The 25,930-nt window shown below is 41.8% G+C and overlaps 1 protein-coding gene across 1 annotated transcript in view; it reads right to left on the reverse strand.

Annotated features, from left to right (window-relative positions):
• Positions 1 to 1,094: 1,094 nt before the first annotated feature.
• Positions 1,095 to 25,930, reverse strand: part of LOC114566913 (CXADR-like membrane protein) — a 134,332-nt gene continuing 109,496 nt past the window's right edge. The window contains exons 2-4 of the mRNA XM_028595763.1: positions 5,834 to 5,991; positions 1,595 to 1,793; positions 1,095 to 1,102 (exon numbers count right to left, since the gene is read on the reverse strand). Of these exons, the coding sequence (XP_028451564.1) occupies positions 1,095 to 1,102; positions 1,595 to 1,793; positions 5,834 to 5,991 (365 nt within the window). The remainder of the gene's footprint in view (positions 1,103 to 1,594; positions 1,794 to 5,833; positions 5,992 to 25,930) is intronic.

Here is a 25,930-nt window from a genome sequence, read left to right on the forward strand (position 1 = left end):
ATCAAAATGCACTGTTAGTTTAGAAGCCTTCCACTTCTGCTCTGCCCTACGACAGTCTCTCTTTAGGGCATGTTTGTTGTCAGTTATCCATGGCTGGAAAACAGAGGGTTTAGAGGTTTTCTGTTCTTAAAGGGTGCAATGTGCTCTAGGATCTGGGGGCAGGTATTCTTGGATGGATTATTTTGGCCCTTGTTGTGAGAAGGCCCATTAACAGTTCTAGTTAAATCAAAAGACTCAACAATTTTTAAAAACTCTAAGGATAAAGGACTTTCTGGAAAACATAGAGTATCTATATAAAACATGTATATTAAAACCTTCTATAATCAGACCTTTATCATAGTTAGGGTTTATGATAGAGAGGAGTTCAAAGAACTATTCAATAATGCCAGACATAGATTTAGAGGGTCTGCAAATCAAAATCGTTTAGCATAATTTAAATAGCTCACATGACTGTATTGTTGTTTGGTTTATTGCTGGCCGCTTGGTCGTCCCTTTAAACAACAAAACCATTAATTTAACAAACAAAAAAATCCTCCAAACATTTTTAAACATAGGAAAAAAGGAGAAAGAAAAAAACACGGACTCCAGTCGGGCTCGGCCTGAAAAGGGTATTTTCCAATAACTTTGAATGGACCCTGAGGCTTAGGCTACCAGATGGTAAACACAAAAACATCTGTGATGTTTTTCCGACAAAGGCAGCAGCAGACTGTTGTATGTCCCGGAGTTGGAATCCTCTACAGTGAAATACAATCACACTTTAATCGTTTTTACGTTTAGCTGTCATCATTTTAACTGTGTTTAAGCCAGTATAGGGATTTTATTGGCTGTCACTGCTCAAATTAGCCTGATGGTAATGTGACTGACAGCATTTACTGCAACTGTAGCTGCAGTCTGAATCACGTCTAATAAATAGAAAGCAGACTTTATGTAAAGCACTGCAGATGCTGCTGAATTTAATTAGAATGCCTTTTATGCTTTTGTGACTTCTAAAATAGATCAACAGGATGTACTGCTAAGTGAAATTGCACTGCTGTAAGAACTGACTTGATGCTTAATGTGTGAAGGTCCAGCTGCCTCTGGGAAATAAAGTGGCATCAGTAGACTGGAAGAGGGAGCAATAAGTAATTTAAAAAGGGGTAGCACATCCTGTTGGGGTTTGTTTATTCCAATGATATGTTGGATAGTAAAGGAAGTGCAAGCATTATAGACGTTCCCTTATTCTTTGCAGATTTAATAACGAGTGAATAACAGATTGTGTGATCAATGTGAGTCATCTGATCGAGGAAGTGGTCTTCCAACTGATCTTCAAGCATGGTGCTGCACCAACTCTGCACTGAGACCTTCTGAACGAAATGTGTAGTGAGCATATCATATGCTCATAGACCTTAGTACCTTTTGAAGATTATTCTTTTACAAGTGGAGGAGAATGCCACAGGTGAAATATTTGGTCTGAATCAGAATAGCACAGTGTGCGCCACTACATTTAACGACAGCTCTAATGCTTAGGGCTTTGGGGTTACGTGACATCTCCAGTTGTATAGCGTTCTCCCTCTGTCTCTGTTTTTTTCTTATTTAATTGCTGTCTGCAACTTACCCAGCACTATGAGGCTGATGGTGCTCCAATGGTATTGTGCACCAGTCTTGACTTTGCAGCTGTACTCTCCTGAGTCTGTTAGAGACAAGTCAGTGATCAGCAGAGAGGCGTCACCTTTTAAGAACTCTCCAGCAAAGGCTACACGGCTACGCTCTGCTTCATTGGGGTCAAAAACCCGTCCAGCAAAGTAGGTGATCACCTGATGGGGTAAACAAAGTAAGACACATACAGTAAGTTAAACACAGAAACATTTCTCTATAACTACTAGCAGTTCTATTTGTACAGAAGGCCAGAGAACACATAGGTAATACAGAAGTCTTTTATTTATTCCCCTTCTTTTACACAAACACACAAACACATTCTGAAATCACAAAAGAAACACGATTTATGATTCAAAATTTTTTTCAAAATTATGCCACAACTTTGCAAATGTAGTTCTAAAGCCGTAGATGGTTGATACTCAGGTTGGGGAGCAGTATATTCTAATGAGCCTGCATGTGACAAAGGAAAGGGAGCCAAATCTGAATGGCTTGTTGAATCCCATTTTTTCTAATGTTGCAGCCCACGAAAAATTGACTGGGTTGTCTTAATTTATAGTTTATAGTTTGTGGGTTAGGCATTCCAATGTATGGAGTGCTTAATAATTGATCTTTTCATATTTCCTCTTTAAAGTTTTCAGGAAGACCATCAAACTATGCAACATATAGAAAAGTGTAATGCTTTTATATAATACGTATTAAAAAAATAAACATTTGAGTATTTTTAAAAATCACATAGAAACTACATGATGCCTAAAATATACCGATGTTGTCTTTGGATAATCTTTAATGTGAGGTGAAAATGCAGTAACTACAAAAATAAGTAAGGGTTAATGGCCGACGAGGTGTCCATTGTCAGCTATTAATGGACGACGGCGAGGCGTGAACCGTCCGATGCGCAGGTGTCCTGACAATGGACACCTCGAAGGACATTAACCCGCTTATACCATGGTCACTTGCCAAATAACATATTTTTAAAACATCAGTTTACATTTTAACTAGTTTTACAGTCAAAATCTAACGTTTTTAACAATAACTCTGTTTCCCTGGTTATGCCTGACGGTTTGACTAATACCTGGAACACAAGGTTCTTATGCAACGCAAACGTTGTTCACTCCTCCAGGAAATAGGAAGGACCTTAGATACAACTTGCCTCCCTTAGCAACGGCAGATACTTATAGCTACAGCTACAAGCCAGAATGCTAGTAAGATCCAAAGTCAATCACATTGTGTACAGTTGACAATCAGTAAAAATAATCTGACAGTATGTTTAACAACAAGACAAGCTAGCTATCAGCCATGTCACTGTCCCCAAAACAATATAACGACTTTTACGTATAATTTTATCCGCAAAGTGTAACGTTACTGTCGGCCGCAGCCTGAAGTAGCGATCTGAACGGTGAACGGGATGTGAGATAACGTTATTCTCTGTGAAACCAAGTCAGTTCAGAGGGGAAGTATAAATTACTTCTTACAGCGTGTGTGTTAGCTCCATCCTGTGGTGTTCAGAGGACGAGGCACTTGAAGCAGCACAAATAACAGATTCACAGATTCACAAATCAGATTCTAATTTGGGCATTGCGGTTTTGTTGTATGGTGTCATAGCAATAGCAACTATGACTCACAGCGCTGACAGATTATTTCTGGTTCAAAGACGACTCCAGCGGAGTGATGCTTAAACCGATCATAGCCCGGTTAAGGTGTATACATGGAGGAACCCCCCGGTTACTGAAGGAGTTCTCTCGGTCTGTTAACGCGTTATTAGAACTCCGATTCTAACCGGGGTAAGGTGTTTACATGGCGTTTGAGAAATTGGGGTATTGCCTTAACCGTTCGTTAAACATGCAGTTTTTTTAAACTGCATGTAAATGCACTGCTTGCCGTGATGCAGTGATGAACCGGCTCCGTCCCCTGCTGTGGTGGGGGAGGTGGGACTGGATATGATGAATGGAGTCACTGGGGAAGGTATCAGGACTGCATTGTCTTTCAAAAGGACAGTAAAAGGTGTTGCAGTCGATTGCCAGGCAGTGGAGGGGGCTTTGGCTGGTGATCTGTGTAAGGCCCTTCCAGACAGAAATAGAGTTATTTGCGGAAAACAGATGTTGGAGTTTCTCAGAGTACAGTCTTTAAGCGTCTGTCACTGCCTTGCTAAACATGTACTTAGACTCTTTAAACCAGGCCCAGTCCCTGTCCCTGTCCCTGTCCCCACTCCTAAACAACTCTTCCTTCAGCAACCTTAGCCATCCCAGTTTGGTTGTGAACCAGGGCTTGTCATTGTACTTCTTTGTGGTACGTGATGGTATACAGCTATCCTTACAGAAGCTGACGTATGACGTCACAACCTCTGTGTACTCATCCAAACTTGTGGTAGTGGTCCTCAAAACACCCCAGTCTGTACAGTTCAAACACGCCTGGGCCCAGTTTAAAAAAAAAAGTAATCTGGATCAAATTGATAGGGATTTGGAAATCGCATGTTTGCTATCCAGGATCCATCTTACTTTTATGCCAGTTTTTTAAAGGAACATTGGATTGGATCACTGTGATCCAAACACCAAATTTCAGGATTCTGATTTTATTTGGCTCGAAAAATCACAACTGAACCCACCCTTCTGATGGGATCAGGATAATCCAGTTTTTTTGGATCAAATAAGTCCCAAATCAAGTTCAAAGCTTTGAAAAACCCAAAGGGCAGGTTTGATCCAGATCAAATGTAAAATCGGATTACATGCTCTGATCTTAGTTCGGAATCCCTCTTTTGCTTTTGAAAAACCCATTTCCAAGATTTGATCCAATCGTTGATCCGAAATCCCACTGGATTACTTTTGAAAAACTGGGCTCTGAAGCTCCGCCACAGCTTCACTGGTTTACTCCTTAGATGTCCTCACAACAGGTTTAAAAATGTTCGGTTTCTGCCTGTATGAGGGAATCAGGTGGATCATGACGTAGTCTGACGCTGGAAACATACTGCACGTTGAAGTGCAGCCAATAGCTGTGAAGCTGTGTCTCCGCTATTTTTTCCTCGAGCCGCGAGTGAATCTGTCAAGTCAGGCAGCGAATCACATACAGGAAGACCACAGTGCAGCTGGATACTGTGTACCGGGAAAATGTGTGTGTGGACAGCAGCAAAGTGTGTGCATGTGCCTGTGTTTAAATTGCTGCTCTGTGTGTATACACCAGTTTCAATAAGTGCCTGTGTGTTTGTTATACAAAATAAAACATGTAGCTTCATGGTGATTTGGGCTGTCTTGACTTCTCAGCCGTGTCTACAGCGAGACACGGAGAGAGAGAGAGAGAGAGAGAGAGAGAGAGAGCGACGGAAGGACAAACAGACAGTGCCCCCCCCCACACACACACACACACACAATGGGTGTTATGTGATCATATTTTGAAGTTTTTTGTTCTGAGCAAGTTATAGGCCTCTAGCCATTATAGAGTGTGGTCTAGACCTACTCTATCTGTAAAGTGTCTTGAGATAACTCGGTTATGATTTGATACTATAAATAAAATTGAATTGAATTGGCACAATTTGGAAGACCAGAACAAAGGACACAAATCGGGAAGACAGAAACACATGGAATACAGTTCCAGCATCATGAAATGATAAGATGGGTCGCATTTTTGCGATGTTACTGAGATGGAAAAATGCTGTCTTGGTGTCCTGTCTTAATGCCTTAATGTGAGACTGGAACACCAAGGTTTTTGATGCTCAAGCTTTCAGAGATAATACAACTATCAATATTAATACACAGATTCTTAAAGAAGTGACCATGTTTGGCTGGTATTACTGCTAACAGCTCTGTTTTATCAGCATTCAACAGCAGAAAGTTCATACCCATCCATCTGTTTATGTCTGATACACATGCCTCTAAATTTAGGAGCTGGAAAAGGTTGTTTGGCTGTACAGGTACATATAGCTGGGTAACATCAGCATAGCAGTGACATTTGGACCACAGCATACTCTTACGTTGGATGTAGTGTAACAGTGATCCGGAATGTTTTCCAAAATGATTTCCTCTCTGGTTGGACATTTAATAAACTGTCTGTATTTGGAGAGTTCATGGCTAATATTACCTTTGTTGAACAGAGGACAATAACATTCCTGATTTTAGATATGCACATACAGGTCTAATACATTTTTTGTTTGTTTTCTAGTGTGTTCATCCTTCAATAAACATTTAAGCTGTTGCATGAAGACACTCACCACTCTCTGTCTGTTTGTTGGCTTGAGAAGCAGCCACTCAATGTCAAGAGTGGGGTCATCACCCACCCAGAACTGATGGTGGCAGGGCAGCGTGGCATTGTCTCCAACAACCCTCTTCATCTCCGTCTGGGCGCATGTCGTCAGAACACCCAGCAGAACTGTAGAGAGACCCACCAGGAACAGACAGGAATACTTAGTATAGGTCAAAGAATAATTCAGACAACAAACAGCATACAACTGTTCTGTGTAACTTTTAAAATCAAACTTCTGTCACCAAGTAGCTGCTCTTTTTCTTATGACCAATATTTCTGACTAAAGCACTGGGTACAGGAAGAGGCAGCTCTAACACTGTGCAAAATATTCTTACTCCCAACGGGTCAAATACTAATGCTTGGTCAGGACCCCTTGGCTCTGGGTCGGGACCGATGTGCAGGGTAAAACCACTTAGTTAGGGTTGAAATGATCATGGGTGGGGTTAAAAAAATTATATTTAGGTCACACACAGGACAAGAACAGGACATGAACCACCTGTGTTGTTTGACCCTGACCCATCCACCACCCCACTTTTGGTTTTTCTTACTGCTCCCTATGGTGCTGAGAGACACTGAATAAGCGTCAGTATGTGAAGAGTTGGGAGTGAGAACAACTTGGATCGTGAGATTAGAAAGTCTGAGCTCATGAGGTGCACTAAGGGAACATATCATCTCAAGATTTCATTGTAGCATTTCATTTTGCAGCAATGCAGCGCTTCCATTTCACACTGACAAGCTTTTAAACAGAAGATGATACATGAGCCGTGCCATGCCAGACCTCGGATTGTCTGTTGTGGTGGATTGTTTTCAAGTCATCTACAATTGATTGAAGGTGAAAAAGAGGTGAAGATGATAATCAAAGGAGGATGCAATAAATGGACAGTTCAGAAGATTAAATCAGTGTGAACATGATTGGAGAAAATTTCACCTACAGTTAATATTTAATATACAGTACTTTCTTCCAGTACAAAGTGCCACCACATATATAGTCAAACACCGGTTATATCTGCTTTCAACCAAGAATAAGCATCAGCGTCAGTAATGTGTAACTAAGACTATGACTATGACACACACACACACACACACACACACACACACACACACACACACACACACACACACACACACACACACACAGGTTACACTAATAATAAGCCCAACACAAAAAGGACACATGGTACAATGGGTAAGATCCAGAGGGGATATGAGACACAGAGTGCTACTGGCACCACTGAACTACCAATTGTTTCATCTTTTATTTATTTATCCTTCCTTGGACACTGATCAACTGCATGGACTGTGATGTCCTGCCGGCTGGACACATTTGTGTGAGAGCAAAAATAGAACGGGAAAATGTGTGTGTGGACAGCAGCAAAGTGTGTGCATGTGCCTGTGTTTAAAGTGCTGCTCTGTGTGTTTGTTATTAGCAGATGACATGGATGTGTTTTCTGCAGGTGTGTGTGGACAGGTGTGTGTTTTACTTATAGAATCTTTGCATAATTGAGTTTTTGCATTTCTGTTTGACTCTGTATGTATTATAGCTAAATGTAGCAGGCACCCTTCATACACTGTGGCCTAGGCTGCCATATAAGGTGCCACCTGCTTATCAAATACACACATTCACACACTTTTTTGGGGGGCTCAAAGACATTTAGAGATTGGAAAGCAGGGCCCCTGATCAACCTTCTGATTGGTAGGCGACAGCTCTACCACCTGAACCACAGCCGACCTTAGGAAGCAGCCCAATCGCCAAAAGTCAAAGCAGCAAGCAGCGTTAAGCGTGTTTCTAGCTTCACAAAGCTGAGCAAAACCCATTCAGATGGTTTAATACTGTATAGAAAAAGTGGTGAAACCAAGCTTACAACTGGTCCATCACTACAATAGATGCAGCAGAAGTCCTGCCATTTAGCCCCACTTTATCAGACTTTAATGAAACTTGGTACACATGTTCAGGTCGTTGTGTCAGATGTCTCCATTAATGTTAGGCATGATTGCTCTGGACGAACCTGAGTTAGGGGCTCCTCAGGGCTGGCTGCTGTATCCAGTACCTTCTTCCCAACCTCAACAGGGAGAAAAGGCTGTTAGCCGTGTGGTTTGGATCTTAAAAGGAGTTTTCAGGTTTATACTTGTATTTTTTGTTTCCACTAGAAAATGTTTACATGCCCTATTATGCTTTTTAGGGTTAGGGTTGTTATGTAGATGTAGGTGTGTTATATAGTTTTTTGTGTATTTTACAGATGCATAAAGTACAAACAACCCACAACAAATAAGATTGGATCGATTTGAATTAACAAGTTAACAACACATAGACAACATATTAACATTGCACAAACAACACATTGACAACGTTTGATGTCAGACATCTTTTGTAAAAAATGTCGATAAAAGTTGCAATGTCTTTTGTATGTTTGTTGAAATGAAGTTGCGGGACACAGTGAAAGTTGCAAAAAAAGTTAAGAAAAACTTGTTTTGGGGAGAATAAAACTACTCTGGGCTGAGATTTCCTAGTAACCTTACCAAAAAGGCTCAGGATGCTGCAAATGTTGGTATAATATGAAAATGGCTGGTGGACACACACATTCATACGGTTTGATAAAGGACTTATTGGACTTTAACTTATCATTGCACTTACAATAATGAGCGGAGCTGTCGTCAATTTAGGTCATCATGTACGTCTCAGCTCCAGTATCCTGCATCCACCTTGTATGTTTGTGTGTGTGTGTGTGTGTGTGTGTGTGTGTGTGTGTGTGTGTGTGTGTGTGTGTGTGTTAGTTGCATGGAGAATGGAGCAGCAGCCCCGCCCGCTGCAGAGAGCCGACAGGATTGAAACGGCAGCAGAGTGAAAAAACGTTCCAGCGTACATTGATGTTAAAATGTCTACAGGTCGGCAGGACGGTCTGGAATGTTTGGCACGCTCTTTCGCTGTACGTTTTGTTGGTCAATGTGAGATGTTCAAGTCACACACATCTCGTCTTCATATTAGAAATAAGGAAATGAATTTGGCGACATACGTGTGTTACGTCAACCTGTTCTCACTCCCGCTTGGTCAGTGGCTCTCAGAGTGCACGTGGGACTGCTGGGACATCGCAAAATCCTGGAGGGACTGCCTTCTCCATCAGGCTGCTTCGGCTTTGGAGCATAATTAGATTTTATTTATTCAAATTGTCGTTTTACTTTCCTTAAACTGCCCCATCTTCTTCTTTCACTATTCCAGCGATGTTTATATTTGTGTATGTGCTTTTGTTCCTTCTGTCAAAGCACTTTGTAAACTATTGTATTTAAAGGCACTATACAAATAAAGTTATTATATAAAAAAACATTAACAATTGTGCTGGAGAAAAAGTTTCAACAGTGATACGACTCGCAGTCACAAGATGTAGTAGATGTAGATGAGTAAAATACAAATAAACTCTGTGTAAAGGTACAACATGCACATGCAGGGGGATCTACGGGTGCTTGAACCCCTCAAGGCCAAAGTGCCCTTTTTTTAGTCCAGATTTTCTTTTCATATTTTTCTTTGACGATGGCCCAAAAAGTGGTCCGTTTGACAAGAATATTTAACAATAATAATTAGCAAGACAAGATAAAACGACCTAAACCTTCATATTACATGATGACCAGGTTTATCGCGTGACACGTGTCCACTTCCTGCCAGGCGCGCCACACAGGCTTTAGATACAAGTCCGTAGGCAGCGCGACCAGCAAGAGTGAGAGAAAGTTGAAGTAGCGGTAAGTGGGCTTTTGGAGTGAATGAGAATGCATGCATGCACATTTGGTTTGTTATAGAGGCCTCTAGCCACTGACGCTAGTTAACGAGTCTCCTCCAGGATTAAAACAGCCAGCAGGCAAGCTAAATCTGTGGCAGCGGCAGCTATCTTTGAAGTAGTGCCGCGGCTACAATTACTCGTTTTATTAGGGCACACACTAGAGTCATCGTGTGCTAGCCTTATAGCGTCACCGTTTCAGTCTCTGATAGCAGAAGTTCTCTGTAGGCTAACAGAACTTTTCCATCTGCTTTCTGCCTCTCAACCAACAGCCCACTTAAAAGAACATTTCACTTCTTTGGGAAATTAGCTTAGGTTATTTGTAGTCTGCGGTGTAGAATGGTGATCTGTACATTTTGACTTCTTAATAAAGGACATCCTTTTATTTTGAGAAAATAATCTGAAACATGCTGCATACCATTGCAAATCCCTTTCTGATTCAAAGCCTACTAGCCCACTGCCAAATAAATCTGATAGTCAGCTCAGGTTACAGTTATAGGCTACAATTAAACTGTTTATCTGGTTTGATATCTTTTTTTCTTATTGTAAATCATCATATTGAATTCTGCTAAATTTTTATTTCAATAGGATAGATAATATTTGTGTGAATATAGTCTAATGTAAGGCTCCATATTTCATTTTGAGGTGTACAGTACTGTGGATTTAGTATTATGTTAAAATGTAAAATATACAGTTTAAAAAAAAAAAGATGACATATATTGTTAAAAAATCTTGTTCCATGTGCCCTTTTTTGAATTTGAGCCCCTGCCCCTCAAAAGGTCTCTGCACGGGCCTGAGGTACAATATGTAACATTTCTGCATTAAAATGTCTAAAAACGACCATACCTATGTTATATATATTTCTTATCCCAAATGTTTCCACCAAATGTCAAACCCAGAGAAATCTGTTATTTTATTTTCAGACAGGTATGAAGTAGCAGCAGGGGTGATTCTAGGATCAGACCTTTAGGGGGGGCTCAGCCCCTAATGAGAATGTGACACGGATATAGTGCATACAAAAGTGTTAATCTGCGCCATGAAATGACCAACTTCTTCACAACCGTCTCCTGCTCTCCCTCTGACAGATAGAGACTCAGCCAACTCACCCACCTCAACTAGAATCTAAGCTTTCCAGTGATATTAGTACCAGCTGCTGTGACAAATGGTTTGCCAGAAAATTAACATTGAACTTACATGAAATGTTATCATATTTGCATACTGCATAAATCTTTGGGCCAAAATTATAATGTATTCTCATGTAAACTATTTCATTCAGCACAGACATTTTTGTAAATTGCTTAGCTAGTGTATCCCACCATAATGGTTATTATATTGCCAGATTCCAGACAATCCCACTTACTTATATTTATCCCACTTACAAATATGAATATATTTATACTGGTATGCTTCCTAGTGACACTTCCTAGTAATGCAAACATATGAAGAAATAACTATTCCACCTGTGTGTGTACATGGTTACAATTCTGAAATGCAAAATAGTTCAGGCTACAGCACAAATATTTCCATCCATAGATAAGAATAATCAAGTCTAACCTCAGAATTTCTTTTCAAAGTGCACCAGATTGATGCATTTAAACGTTAACATAGACAATATTTTCTTACAGGGGAGCACTTGTGACTTGTGGGGTGACTTGTGCTCCAGTAAACTGCTTCTCCCAGTAGACTTCTTGGTGGACCAATCCTAGTGGCAGTGTGGGACGCACAGGGCCCAGTTACCCTTCAAAGAGTTGTAAGTCACACCGCCTTCCTGCTTGCTTGCTCATATGCAAGTCAGCACATTGACTGAGCTCTGAGGCGGCTACCACAGAAGGCTCTGATCTTAGGAAGAACAATTCAAATAGAAAGAAATGAAAAAGGAAAGGAGGGCAAACTCCCTCCAAGATATTTTCTCCCGGATCTCCTAATTGTTTCTTTTTTCATTCTGTTGTTGGCTGGTGGTGTATTGTTTAATTAAAGGAGTGTCTTTTTCTTAGTTATATATTTCAGTTGTGTTGTGTTGGTGAATGTTTTGTACACTTTGGGGTCTGATTAAATAATGAAGAAAATGTCCAGACTGGTAGCTCAGGTCTTACGATTATGGCAATGTCTAAGAACTTTGACAGATTACACCTGTCAAATTCTGCTGCGTCTAAAAGCAAGCATACAATTAGTTTGAGCTAAATAAGTTGTATGCTCTCTTTGAGGAAATCAGCCGCCAACAAGCAGAAACAGCTGAAGCAGAGTGAAGGCTTCTTCAACGTGTGAACACCAAACAAGCAGCAGGACCTTATGGCATCAGTGGACGAGTCCTCAAACTGTGTGCTGCCCATCTAGCGTCACTGGTTCACTCTGTCATACCCATACTGTGGCCAAGAACACAAGAGCAGCGAGTGGAATCACACACAGGTGTAGACACTTTCAGACGAGCTAAAACGCGCCTTCAAGAATTTCAGCACAGACACCGGGATCAACGGCATTGACTAAAAACATACGGTAAATATTTGTCCTGTAACATACTATATATTGTATTCATAAGCTGACTGGCGGTGGTGAGAGTTCAGCTCTGCCAACGGACTTACACTAAGGGCGTTTTCACACCGACAGCCTTTAGTTTGGTTGAATCAAACTAGAGTTGGTTTGCCCCGCTGGTGCGGTTCGTTTGGGCAGGTGAGAACGCGGCGATCGAACTCTGGTGCGCACCAAAAGCGGAGCAAACAAGCGTACCGAGACCTGCATGAAGAGGTGGTCTCGGTGCTCTTTCAATCCAACTCTGGAGCGGTTCGTTTGTGGTGAGAACGTGATCCGTACTCGAACCGCACTAACTACACATACACCGCAAGTCTGAGCTGATGTCTCCTGTACTCAGGTGTGTTTAGCAATCTGTGATGCAGCAGACTGTAGCAGCTTGCAGCGCTTCTATCACAGAAACAGACAGCGGTCCAGCTTGCCGTCCATCACTCGTATCTCCGTGGTCAAACCAGCTGCCCCTATTGGAGACAGACGCCGGTCGAATAGAGCAAAGTCTCGGTTACCAGACCAGATGTAGTAATGTCTCTTGTGAAACAATGTCTGATCATTTTAATGAAATGAGCTGGTTTGACCACTAGTCCAGAACACAGGACCTTCTTCCTGTATTTACTGTCTTGCTCCCTCCCCCAGACATATCCGACCAATAAGAGAGCTGGACGTTCTTGCCTGATTTGTAATGACACATTTTGGTATGCTTGGATTTTTCCAGGTGTGAAACTAAACCAAACCAAACTGACCGAGGGCAAATCGCTCCAAGTTTACTACCTCACCAACTGATTGGGACCAAAGCAAACAAACTAAAGGTGTGAAAACGCCCTAAGGCTCAGAGACAGCCTCTAGCAGACTGACTGGGAAGGGGCCCTTTCTGAGAGAGTTACCCTATATTTCCCCCTTCACTTCAAACTGAAAAATGTTCTTCAGACTTTTGAAGTCCTATTACATTATTGTTATAATCTTTGTTCTAAGCTGTTCAAAGCATGATATTTTCTCCATGATCTTAGTTAAAGCCGGCAGCAGGCTAATTGATTGACTATCACTTCAATATACATATATACAGTCAGTGATCAGTATCACTTCAATATACATATATACAGTCAGTGGTCAGTATCACTTCAATATACATATATACAGTCAGTGATCAGTATCACTTCAATATACATATATACAGTCAGTGGTCAGTATCACTTCAATATACATATATACAGTCAGTGGTCAGTATCACTTCAATATACATATATACAGTCAGTGGTCAGTATCGCTTCAATATACATATATACAGTCAGTGGTCAGTATCACTTCAATATACATATATACAGTCAGTGGTCAGTATCGCTTCAATATACATAGATACAGTCAGTGGTCAGTATCACTTCAATATACATATATACAGTCAGTGGTCAGTATCGCTTCAATATACATAGATACAGTCAGTGGTCAGTATCACTTCAATATACATATATACAGTCAGTGGTCAGTATCACTACAATATACATATATACAGTCAGTGGTCAGTATCACTACAATATACATATATACAGTCAGTGGTCAGTATCACTTCAATATACATATATACAGTCAGTGGTCAGTATCACTTCAATATACATATATATACAGTCAGTGGTCAGTATCGCTTCAATATACATATATACAGTCAGTGGTCAGTATCACTTCAATATACATATATACAGTCAGTGATCAGTATCACTTCAATATACATATATACAGTCAGTGGTCAGTATCACTTCAATATACATATATACAGTCAGTGGTCAGTATCACTTCAATATACATATATACAGTCAGTGGTCAGTATCACTTCAATATACATATATATACAGTCAGTGGTCAGTATCGTTTCAATATACATATATACAGTCAGTGGTCAGTATCACTTCAATATACATATATACAGTCAGTGGTCAGTATCACTTCAATATACATATATACAGTCAGTGGTCAGTATCGTTTCAATATACATATATACAGTCAGTGGTCAGTATCACTTCAATATACATATATACAGTCAGTGGTCAGTATCACTTCAATATACATATATATACAGTCAGTGGTCAGTATCACTTCAATATACATATATACAGTCAGTGGTCAGTATCACTTCAATATACATATATATACAGTCAGTGGTCAGTATCACTACAATATACATATATACAGTCAGTGATTGTGTCACCAGCAACAACACGTTGCTCAGTTTTGTTCCAGTAAGTTATGAACCATAATAACGTTTAAACGAATCCGCGGAAAACTCCGGAAGTGACGTAGTACGTCCCGCTCACCGGATACGAAGATAAAAATATATAGGCCTAACATACGTAATATTAATGTTTTTTTCTAATGTTGTATTTGAGGGGTTAAACAATAAAGATAGTTATAATAATAAAATACAGTTTCATGTATTTGTCTACGTTTAAACGAATCCGCGGAAGTGACGTGAAATTCCACATCTCGTCTGTGAAAGAATGTTCCACGTTGTACGTGACAATTTACACAATAAAATACTAATAATGAAAAAATGGTGTTTTATATTTAGCACTTTGATTTGCCTTATATATACTATATAAAAAACCTACAGTTGAGTGTTTAGAAATACAGCCTAATGGCTTGTTTGACTAATTTGCATTTGTTTTGAATTGTACTGCTGTGAAAAACAATAAACTATATACAAAGAGAAGCATTTTTTATTTTATTTTCCATACATAGTTATTTAAAAACGCAATTTTCTAATTTTGCAGTTGATGAATATTAATAGCAAAGACTAAAGGGGAAAAACATGAGTCTATTTATGTGTGGGACTTAGTTTGATTTAAAATCACACTGCATTATTAGTTGTTTTGAAATTGAATGGTAGGCCTAACATATTCATTATTATATTCAGAAGATGATCCTCATATCAATCACCGTGGTTACAGCTTGAAGCCATCCTAACCTTTGTAGCCTTTACTGAGACTACCTTTTCAAAATTAAGAAGGGACTAGTTTTAAGAAGCATTTTCAGGAAATTAAAAGGATAAGCAAATTGTCCTGGAGGATCCTGGAGGGAGCCTGGGAGTATGGCCAACCGGTCTACATGTGTTTTGTGGATTTGGAGAAGGCGTATGACCGGGTCCCCCGGGAGATACTGTGGGAGGTGCTGCGGGAGTATGGGGTGAGGGGTCTCTACTCAGGGCCATCCAATCTCTGTATGACCAAAGTGAGAGCTGTGTCCGGGTTCTCGGTAGTAAGTCGGACTCGTTTCAGGTGAGGGTTGGCCTCCGCCAGGGCTGCGCTTTGTCACCAATCCTGTTTGTAATATTTATGGACAGGATATCGAGGCGTAGTCGGGGTGGGGAGGGGTTGCAGTTTGGTGGGCTGGGGATCTCATCGCTGCTCTTTGCAGATGATGTGGTCCTGATGGCATCATCGGCCTGTGACCTTCAGCACTCACTGGATCGGTTCGCAACCGAGTGTGAAGCGGTTGGGATGAGGATCAGCACCTCTAAATCTGAGGCCATGGTTCTCAGCAGGAAACCGATGGAATGCCTTCTCCAGGTAGGGAATGAGTCCTTACCCCAAGTGAAGGAGTTCAAGTACCTTGGGGTTTTGTTCGCGAGTGAGGGACAATGGAGCGGGAGATTGGTCGGAGAATCGGCGCAGCGGGTGCGGTATTGCATTCAATCTATCGCACCGCCAGGACGAAAAAGAGAGCTGAGCCAGAAGGCAAAGCTCTCGATCTACCGTCAGTTTTCGTTCCTACCCTCACCTATGGTCATGAAGGCTGGGTCATGACCGAAAGAACGAGATCCAGGGTACAAGCGGCGAAATGGGTTTCCTCAGGAGGGTGGCTGGCGTCTCCCTTAGAGATAGGGTGAGAAGCTCAGTCATCCGTGAGGAGCTTGGAGTAGAGCCGCTGCTCCTTTGCGTCGAAAGGAGCCAGTTGAGGTGGTTCGGGCATCTGGTAAGGATGCCCCCTGGGCGCCTCCCTAGGGAGGTGTTCCAGGCACGTCCAGCTGGGAGGAGGCCTCGGGGAAGACCCAGGACTAGGTGGAGGGATTATATCTCCAACCTGGCCTGGGAACGCCTCGGGATCCCCCAGTCGGAGCTGGTTAATGTTGCTCGGGAAAGGGAAGTTTGGGGTCCCCTGCTGGAGCTGCTCCCCCCGCGACCCGACACCGGATAAGCGGACGAAGATGGATGGCAAATTGTTACCGAGGTTTTTGGTCACTGAGTAAGATGTATATAGATTTGTTTGGGTATGTATACATATACAACATTTGTATATATATGGCATTTTTGGCACACTTCTACCTCAGCCCTACTGCACAAAGACAAAACTCACACATCTCATTCAACCATTTCACAAGCTGAGAAAAGGGTCATGACATGGGTCAGAGCAGTGGTTCCCAACCTTTTGTCCTTTTGTCCTTACTCATGTCTAAGAAAAGCTGACCACTGACTGTATATATGTATATTGAAGTGATACTGACCACTGACTGTTTTTATGTATATTGAAGTGATACTGACCACTGACTGTATATATGTATATTGAAGTGATACTGACCACTGACTGTATATATGTATATTGAAGTGATACTGACCACTGACTGTATATATGTATATTGAAGTGATACTGACCACTGACTGTATATATGTATATTGAAGTGATACTGACCACTGACTGTATATATGTATATTGAAGTGATACTGACCACTGACTGTATATATGTATATTGTAGTGATACTGACCACTGACTGTATATATGTATATTGAAGTGATACTGACCATGACTGACCACCACTGACTGTATATATGTATATTGAAACGATACTGACCACTGACTGAAGTGATATGACCATGATGTATATATGTATATTGAAGTGATACTGACCACTGACTGTATATATGTATATTGAAGTGATACTGACCACTGACTGTATATATGTATATTGAAGTGATACTGACCACTGACTGTATATATGTATATTGAAACGATACTGACCACTGACTGTATATATGTATATTGAATGATACTGACCACTGACTGTATATATGTATATTGAAGTGATACTGACCACTGACTGTATATATGTATATTGAAACGATACTGACCACTGACTGTATATATATGTATAGTGATACTGACCACTGACTGTATATATGTATATTGAAGTGATACTGACCACTGACTGTATATATGTATATTGTAGAGACCCTGACTGTATATATGTATATTGAAGTGAAACCACTGACTGTATATATGATGAAGTGATACTGACCACTGACTGTATATATGTATATTGAAGTAATACTGATTGACTGTTTGTAAATGAATGGTTAAAACCAGCTGATTGCATTCTTTGAAATGAATGGCCGCATTGCATTGTGGGATAGGCCTATCGGCTTTGAATGCGTCCTGCTCGGATCATATCGTAATGTTCTGTATTACAGCATATACTGTAATATTTCACCAGTAATAAGACCGAAATAATATTATTAAAGTAAAGAAATGAATACCATGATAACATCTAAATAAATGTTGATAGATGTAGGATTATAGTTTAAAAAATATAAATCAACAAAAAAGCAATCCAGCTTACCTGGCCGAAATATACCGAAATAATAACATAAAAAGAAATACATATAAACCATGATACTATCTCGTGAATAATGTTGATTATGGTTATTGGGCTAAAAATACCAATAACTGTCACAGATTTCGAGTTAAGGGGGGGGGGGTTTTTTTTTTCGTCGGTATTTGACGGTGAGGGAATAACATGAATGTCTATCTGACGGAACCCCCTCGTCGAAAAATAACATCAAGGGTACCCCTATTTGGTTGAAACTTGACGCCAGGGTCCTTGACCATGCGTCATACATTTGACGAGTAGGGAGTGAGACTGTGTTGGTTATCCACACCAGATGGTTTGTCTTTACAACTGAGTAGCAACTTTTCCACATAGCTCACATCAACTTTAGTAAATTCAAAAGCACATTGTTTTCATATCATAATTTGATCTCTAATCAAGGTATATGATTGTATGTTGTTTGGTTGGCACATTTTACCCTAAAGTTTTTCCACTTTTGTTTGTTAAAATAAAATGGTTGTGGGTGAGAATCCTAGTAACTGAGCAGATTGTGAAATACTCGGACCAGCCCATCTGGCACCAACAACCATGCTCAAAGTTGCTTAGATCACCTTTCTTTCCCATTCTGACATTCAGTTTGGAGTTCAGGAGATTGTCTAGACCTGGACCACACCGCTAAATGCATTTACCAAGAGCCTGGGTCTGTCCGAGGTTTCTTCCCAAGAGGGAGTTTTTCCTTGCCACTGTCGCACTGCTTACTCTTGAGGGAATTACTGTAATTGCTGGAATTGTTGGGGCTTTGTAAATTATAGAGTGTGGTCTAGACCTACTCTATCTGTAAAGTCTCGAGATAACTCTTGTTATGATTTGATGCTATAAATAAAATTGAATTGAATTGAATTGAAGCAGCTGCCATGTGATTGGTTGATTAGATAATTTCATTAATGTGAAATTTAACAGGTGTTCCTAATAATCCTTTAGGTGAGTGTATATGCTCTCTTAATAATGATTTGGGGTCCGGCTTTTGGGACCTTTGATTTCCTTACTACAGCCACTAGGTTATGATCACTACATCCAATTGGCAAAGACATAACGTTGCTGCATTGTTCTGCTTGGTTAGTATGTATATGATTTATACAGCTTGCTGATTTGGATCCATCCAGCATGTTGGTTTAGTTATCACTTGTGTTAATCCAGCGCTTCATTAAAGTGATGGTTCGGAGTAATTTCACCCTAGGGTCCTTTGCATCATGACCTCGAGCCAAACACCCCCCCAGAAGCTTTTTTCACCTGGGTCAAACATTGGGAGAGTTAGCGTTATCAGCTGAATAGCTTAGCACAGGGGCTAATGGATCCAACTGTGTATCTCGTAAATGACCCCACTAATAATGCCCAAAATGATACCAAACTTCTACACTAGTACAAATAGGTTATGTATTCAAAAAACGATGTATTGTAAAGTTTGTAAGTACACCAGAAGTTTATGTAAATAACACTTTCCTGTTGGCTTCTGCTCTCTGCTGCTGCTGTTACTGTGCTTAGGGCCATCTACAAATTACAACACCGAAAAGAGATGCAACAAAAATATTTATTAATTTAACTTTTTTTTTTTAAGTAAGTGCTGTAGAATAACTAGCAGGAGACAAGTTATAATTGAGGTAAGTTTGGAGACATTACCTTATTTAATCATTCAATTAATGCATATTTTTGTTGTATCTCTTTTCGGTGTAGTAATTTGTAGACAGCCCTAAGCACTCTTACTGCCTGGTAGCAACAGCAGCAGCAGCAGCAGCAGAGACGAGAAGCCAACAGGCAGGTGTTATTTACATAAACTTCTGGTTCAACTTTCCAATCCATCGTTTTATGAGTACATAACCTATTTGTACTAGTGTAGAAGTTTGGTATCATTTCGGGCATTATTAGTGGGGTAACTTACGAGATACAAACCTGGAGCCACTAGCCCCTGCGCTAAGCTATTCAGCTGATAAAGCTACTCTACTCTCCCAATGTTGGACCTAGGTGAAAAAAGCTTCTGGGGGAGTGTTTGACTCGAGGTCATGGTGCAAAGGACCCTAGGGTGAAATCACTCCGAACTATAACTTTAAGCTTGCATGGTCAGTTCGTAGTGCAACGGTTTCTTTTTTGAGTAATAATATATAACCCCCACTTGAGTACATCAAGACGTTTGTCAAGGCTGGTAAAAAAAATGTTTCCAGTGCAATGTCAATCAGCTCGGCCACTTTATCAGATGATTCCATTGTTTGAATTGTCTTCATGCCCTCAGCGGCAGCTGGCTGTACGTTGTTTTTGGTTTCACGAGGCATATGACATAAATTTCTCGCAGTCATTTGGAATCTCTTGTTCAGTTTGAAATGTAATCCTGTTTGAAGGCAAACAATTTTCCCTACTTCATTGTAAAAAGTCGGGAGATCAGGACATGACTACATACAAGCAACCATGTTGGAATGTTCACAGGATCAGAGGCCTTGTGCTGCTTTGCTTTGGCTTTTGGTGAAACATCATTTTGTACGTTCAAAAGTAGTTTTAGTCGTGCAACAGAAAACTCAGATTGGACAGATAGTCTAGCTAGCTGTCTGGATTTACCCTGCAGAGATCTGAGGAGCAGTTAACCATAGTCCTCACAAATCAGCCGGAGGTTAGAACCCCAACACTAAGGAAGAGGAAGGTAGCGGAAATTGGCGAAAATACATGCATCCGGCATAATTTCATGCAGCACTGGAGCAATCCCGAAAGTGGAACGTTAAGGATATAAACACTACTATTTATATGGAATGCAACGCTACCACGCTACGGCCGAGCGAGAGTTGAAACAGCCTCGGAATCTGAATTGAAAACGTTTACAAGCAAACACATTTACAAAAAAACGATGCCCATAACAGGTTCAACTATTAAGGGCTGCCTAATATTCGTTCAACTATCTATATTTTTTTAAATGTTCGAATTATATTCGAATAACGAAGTTCGGAGTCAAAGCCATAACCCATAACAATGTGCACCTCAACTATTCAAAAAATGTTTTACTGCAGAACTGTCTTACCTATTGTCCTCCACCTTCAGTGTCCACACCCTCTCTCTCTCACACAAATACACACACACACACACACACACACACACACACACACACACACACACACACACAGTCTTCTGGCCTCTTTAACTCAGCAGCAGATGGATGAAAGCCCCAGTAGTCTGGCCCCTGTTCTCCTCACACTGAGAGATTCAGCAGGACAGGAAGTAGACTCAGCAGGGTGTGAACAGGTCTTCCCCGGAGCCCAACATGGAGGAATATACCAGCCATGTGTTACTCAGGGATTAATTTGACATTGCATCCAGAACCTTTTTTATTGGATCCGGCACCTCCTGTGTCACCAGGAAAAATTCATCTCCTAAATGAAAAAAAGAAACTACTGTTTGTATAGTGTTCAATGTTGTTATCCGTCTTGTTAGTCTTTATTCCCCATTGAAGTTCCACAAAAATCTTGTGTTTGCATTTTCGATGCGTTTTGAGGTGAATTTTCAGGGTAAGACGGAGGTAGGGGAGGGACCAAGGGAGGGGAGGCACTTTAACAGCGCTGCGCTGCACTTGTTGAGATTAGAGCTTAGATCGGCCCAAAAAATCAAGCCCGACCCAACCCGAGCCCATGCACGTTGTGTCCGAGCCCGGCCCAACACATTAACTGGAATTATGAGCCCGACACTTTTTTAATCCGTGGGCCGTTATAACTGACGTTCTCAACTACAATTCAGAGTTGTTTGAACTGCAGAAATCTGTTTAAAATGATCTCAATGAATAATGCAACAGGAGCGAAGCATGTAAACTGCTCTGTTTGTTTATTCAGAATGGAACGGATCGCAAATGGATCTGAATGAAGAAACGTAAAAAAATAAATAAAAAAACCTGCATTTCTCTGTGAGGACTGGCCTCGCCCTCAGGGGGAGCCTACGCTCGGAGAACTAACAAAAGAGGACGTTGAAGGCTGACTGTCATCTTTTCTGCCACGGCGAATCTGCTTCATGTGTCTGTTCATTGTCCCTGTTTTATCAGCTGTCATAGGCGAGCAGCGTGCCGCACTTAGCCTAATGCACTCTACAAAGTCAACACATGTTGTCACTGCCCACGACTTGTTTAAAATGGCTCCATACCTACGACTTTCCTCCAAACTTGCTCAAAGGTAATTCTCCTGTTTTTCTTTTTTTCTTTACATCCTCAAGCTCCATGTTGCACTTAAGCTCCACCATACAGCCCAGCAGGCCCGGTGTGATGCTCCACCATACGGCCCAGCAGGCCCGGTGTGATGCTCCACCATACGGCCCAGCAGGCCCGGTGTGATGCTCCACCATACGGCCCAGCAGGCCCGGTGTGATGCTCCACCATACGGCCAAGCAGGCCCCAGGCCCAGTGTGATGCTCCACCATACGGCCCAGCAGGCCCGGTGTGATGCTCCACCATACGGCCCAGGCCCCAGGCCCAGTGTGATGCTCCACCATACGGCCCAGCAGCCCCGGTGTGATGCTCCACCAGGCCCCAGGCCCGGTGTGATGCTCCACCATACGGCCCAGCAGGCCCGGTGTGATGCTCCACCATACGGCCCAGCAGCCCCGGTGTGATGCTCCACCATACAGCCCAGCAGGCCCGGTGTGATGCTCCACCATACGGCCCAGCAGGCCCGGTGTGATGCTCCACCATACGGCCCAGCAGCCCCGGTGTGATGCTCCACCATACGGCCCAGCAGGCCCGGTGTGATGCTCCACCATACGGCCCAGCAGGCCCCGGTGTGATGCTCCACCATACGGCCCAGCAGGCCCGGTGTGATGCTCCACCATACGGCCCAGCAGGCCCGGTGTGATGCTCCACCATACGGCCCAGCAGCCCCGGTGTGATGCTCCACCATACGGCCCAGCAGGCCCGGTGTGGTGCGTGCGAGAGGAGGAGACTCCGCGCATGACACATGTTACATTTTGTAACTGTAAAAGGCTAATAAAGTAATGATTAAAAAAAAACACAAATGCTTGATCAAGGGCCCGGCCCGGCCCGGCCCACGGATAGTGGCGGAAAATAATGAGAATCTAAACTCTAGTTGAGATTGCTGTTATAGCTTCATTTCACTCAGGGGAATAATGTCAAAAAGACAACAAAGTTTGCTTAACTTGTTCAAACATGCTGGCCAGTCGGATCCCAAACAAGCAAAAACCGTTTCTGACGATCAAGAATGTGGAGACCACAGTGGGTTTTATTGTTAATTTAATAGTCCAATGGATAATTGCTGCTTGTGAAAACTTTTTCGCATTTCGCACCGATGCAGTGCGTGTTCTGAAATAAAAATAAACATTGCCCTGATGTACACGTTGTTTAGGTTTTTTTAGTCAGAGAGGCTACGTAGGCAGTGAAATTTATATTTTTTTGTTCCGTTACCTCCAACCCCCGCATTTTGAGTTGCCGGATCCACCCCCCCTCTGCGCTCCGGGATCTCACACTTTACAAATTAAGCACTGGTGTTACTGTAGTGGAAGAAACAGCCTGAAGCTGTTACTGAACATACAGCACACAGTTAAACATGTTGGGTGTTGCTAAATGGGACTGTTTTCAGGGGCTGTCCTGGTCAACTTACACAGAAATCAAACAGACACTATAGACCAAATATGATCTTAGCATAAGATATGCTTACAGTTTTTTTTCGATTGCTAAACGACTACATGTGCAAAACTCTTATAGTCTACACAGCAGCAGTTCATGTAGACCAGACTCTAACTATAGTCTACACAGCAGCAGTTCATGTAGACCAGACTCTAACTATAGTCTACACAGCAGCAGTTCATGTAGACCAGACTCTAGTTTGTTTTTCATTGCTTGAACAGTTTTCAGAACTCTACACACTTAAACCAGGACTTTAACCACAACGTGCACAACACTGTAGATTTACAGCACTTTGTTCAGATGCTAACACACTGCTGTCAGAACTGTTAACCACACATTCAACACAGAATAGATTTCAGTCTGATGAATTTTATAAACACTGCTGATTGCAATTTCAACTGAAAGACTTGTTAGTGAACACATACTGTGTGTATATATATATATATATATATATATATATATATATTAGGGCTGTGCAAGTTAACGCGTTATTATCGTGTTAACGTATTAATTAAGGCCGACAATTATTTTATCGCGCATTAACGTTTCAATCCTGTCTGCTCTCTGCAGCGGGCGGGGCAGCTGCTCAGTTCTCCCCACGACTCAACACACACACACACACACACACACACACACACACACACACACACACACACACACACACACACACACACACAAACACAGTTATTCACATATGCAGGAGAAGCAGAAGAAACCAGAGATGCGACGGTAATTAGACAATGACTAAAAAGAGATAAAAAAGAAAAATCAATTTTCACGGTCTCCTGCAATTTCATCACAACAAAAATACATAAGACATTGCAACTTTTATTGCATTTTTTTTGGGCTAAAAAAAGCAAGGCCTTGAAATCCTGGAGGGACGGACTAAGAAGATAATCACTGTAAACCTGATGGACTCCTTTCTTGTTCCATTGTCACAAACTGACTGGTGCACTAACTGTCCTGTAGATACTTCGGTATGCAGGCAACACGCACACATAAATACTGTAAGTTGGCACAGGAAGACTTCCAACATACAACCAACTCTCTCTTCTCTCCCGTCACTTCATGTACTTTCACATTTCACCACCTAAAGCAAGTTGAAACAATGTTGTCACGGCATAAGCACAGCCCTGGGAAACAATTGGTAGTATTGTTACATCTAGGGATTCCAAAGTTTGCCCGTGCATATGAAACAACCGAGATAAGCGCTAGCCTGTCTGGCTGAAGGTAAGGTGGAAGGTCTCCTTGTCGCCTGGCTCTGCTGCCACTTTGTCTTAGGACTAGCTCTGTCCTTGGACCGGCACCGGTTAGCCCCGATGCTTCAGTGCCAGTTCATTTGTTTTAAATTAAAATATTTAAAATACGGACAAAACATTAACACAACTTGTTGGGGAAAAGGAAAAGAAATGTTACGCCAACTGTCCTCCGTCTCTGTAAGCTCTGTCACACCCACATCAACCTGGCAACCAACTGGAACAGTCGTGCCGTGACATTCCTCCCTCCCATTTACAAAACTCATCTTGACAGTAGACTAACATCTCTCTACAAGTTTTTTTTCACATCACATTTCTTCATTTAAGATAAAACACATTAAGCCTACTTAATACTGCAGGATAAAACCTCAAAGAGGATTGAAATTCATCAACCCCTGTCTCCTTAATAAGACAGACTTACTCAAGTCATTTCTGATTCTCTTATTTCTGAGTAACTTTCCTCAACCCCTTGACAAAAAAACAGCTATTGTCTTTGCCTGTCCCATGCCTGATCTCCAAGTTATATGGCTGTAACTCCAGCCCCCGCCAAAACACCCTGGCATTTCGAAATCAAGCCAGGAAAACCAAAGGGTTGTGGTCAGAGTATACCACAACCTTCTCACCGCTGGGAACATACATTTTTTAAATGTTTTACCGCTAGACCCAAAGCTAGGGCCTCCTTCTCGATAGTTGGATAGGCCTGCTTGTGTTTCTTTAAGCTTTTCATAGAAGCAGGGGGTGGGACTAAAAGGGGGGCACAGGGAAATATGATTGCCCCCCATTGTTGCCCCCCCTTCCCCTAATCCATTGGATCTGCCAATTTTCCATGGTGACTATCCGAAAATCTTTTTATACTGCCCACTCCCACGTCACAAGCATCAACTGTGAGCTGAAACAGGAGACGGATCTGAAGCTCGGAGTACTGGGGCCCTAGACAACATGGCTTTGGCCTGAGCCAGTGCCTCCTGACATTCTGTTCTAGAATAGCTTGGCCGTCTGCCAGCTTCACAGCCTACCTGATGTCCAAGGTAAGTCACTTGACCCTTGCCTAACTCATACTTGGCCAAGGTCATCTTCGGGCCAGCCTGCTTCAGAAATTAAAATAGCTTCCTTATCTGTCCTACGTATTCATCCCGACATATTCACTAGGCACTGAAATGTGGCCGGTGCAGTTTTCATACCAAAGGGCAAGACTTTAAACATATACAGACCAACCTGCGACACCAGAAGCATCGTAGCTCTGACTTTGGAGTGGGATTGCAACCTGAAGGTGGACCT

Source organism: Perca flavescens, chromosome 13, assembly GCF_004354835.1.
Source record: "Perca flavescens isolate YP-PL-M2 chromosome 13, PFLA_1.0, whole genome shotgun sequence".
NCBI lineage: Eukaryota > Metazoa > Chordata > Actinopteri > Perciformes > Percidae > Perca > Perca flavescens.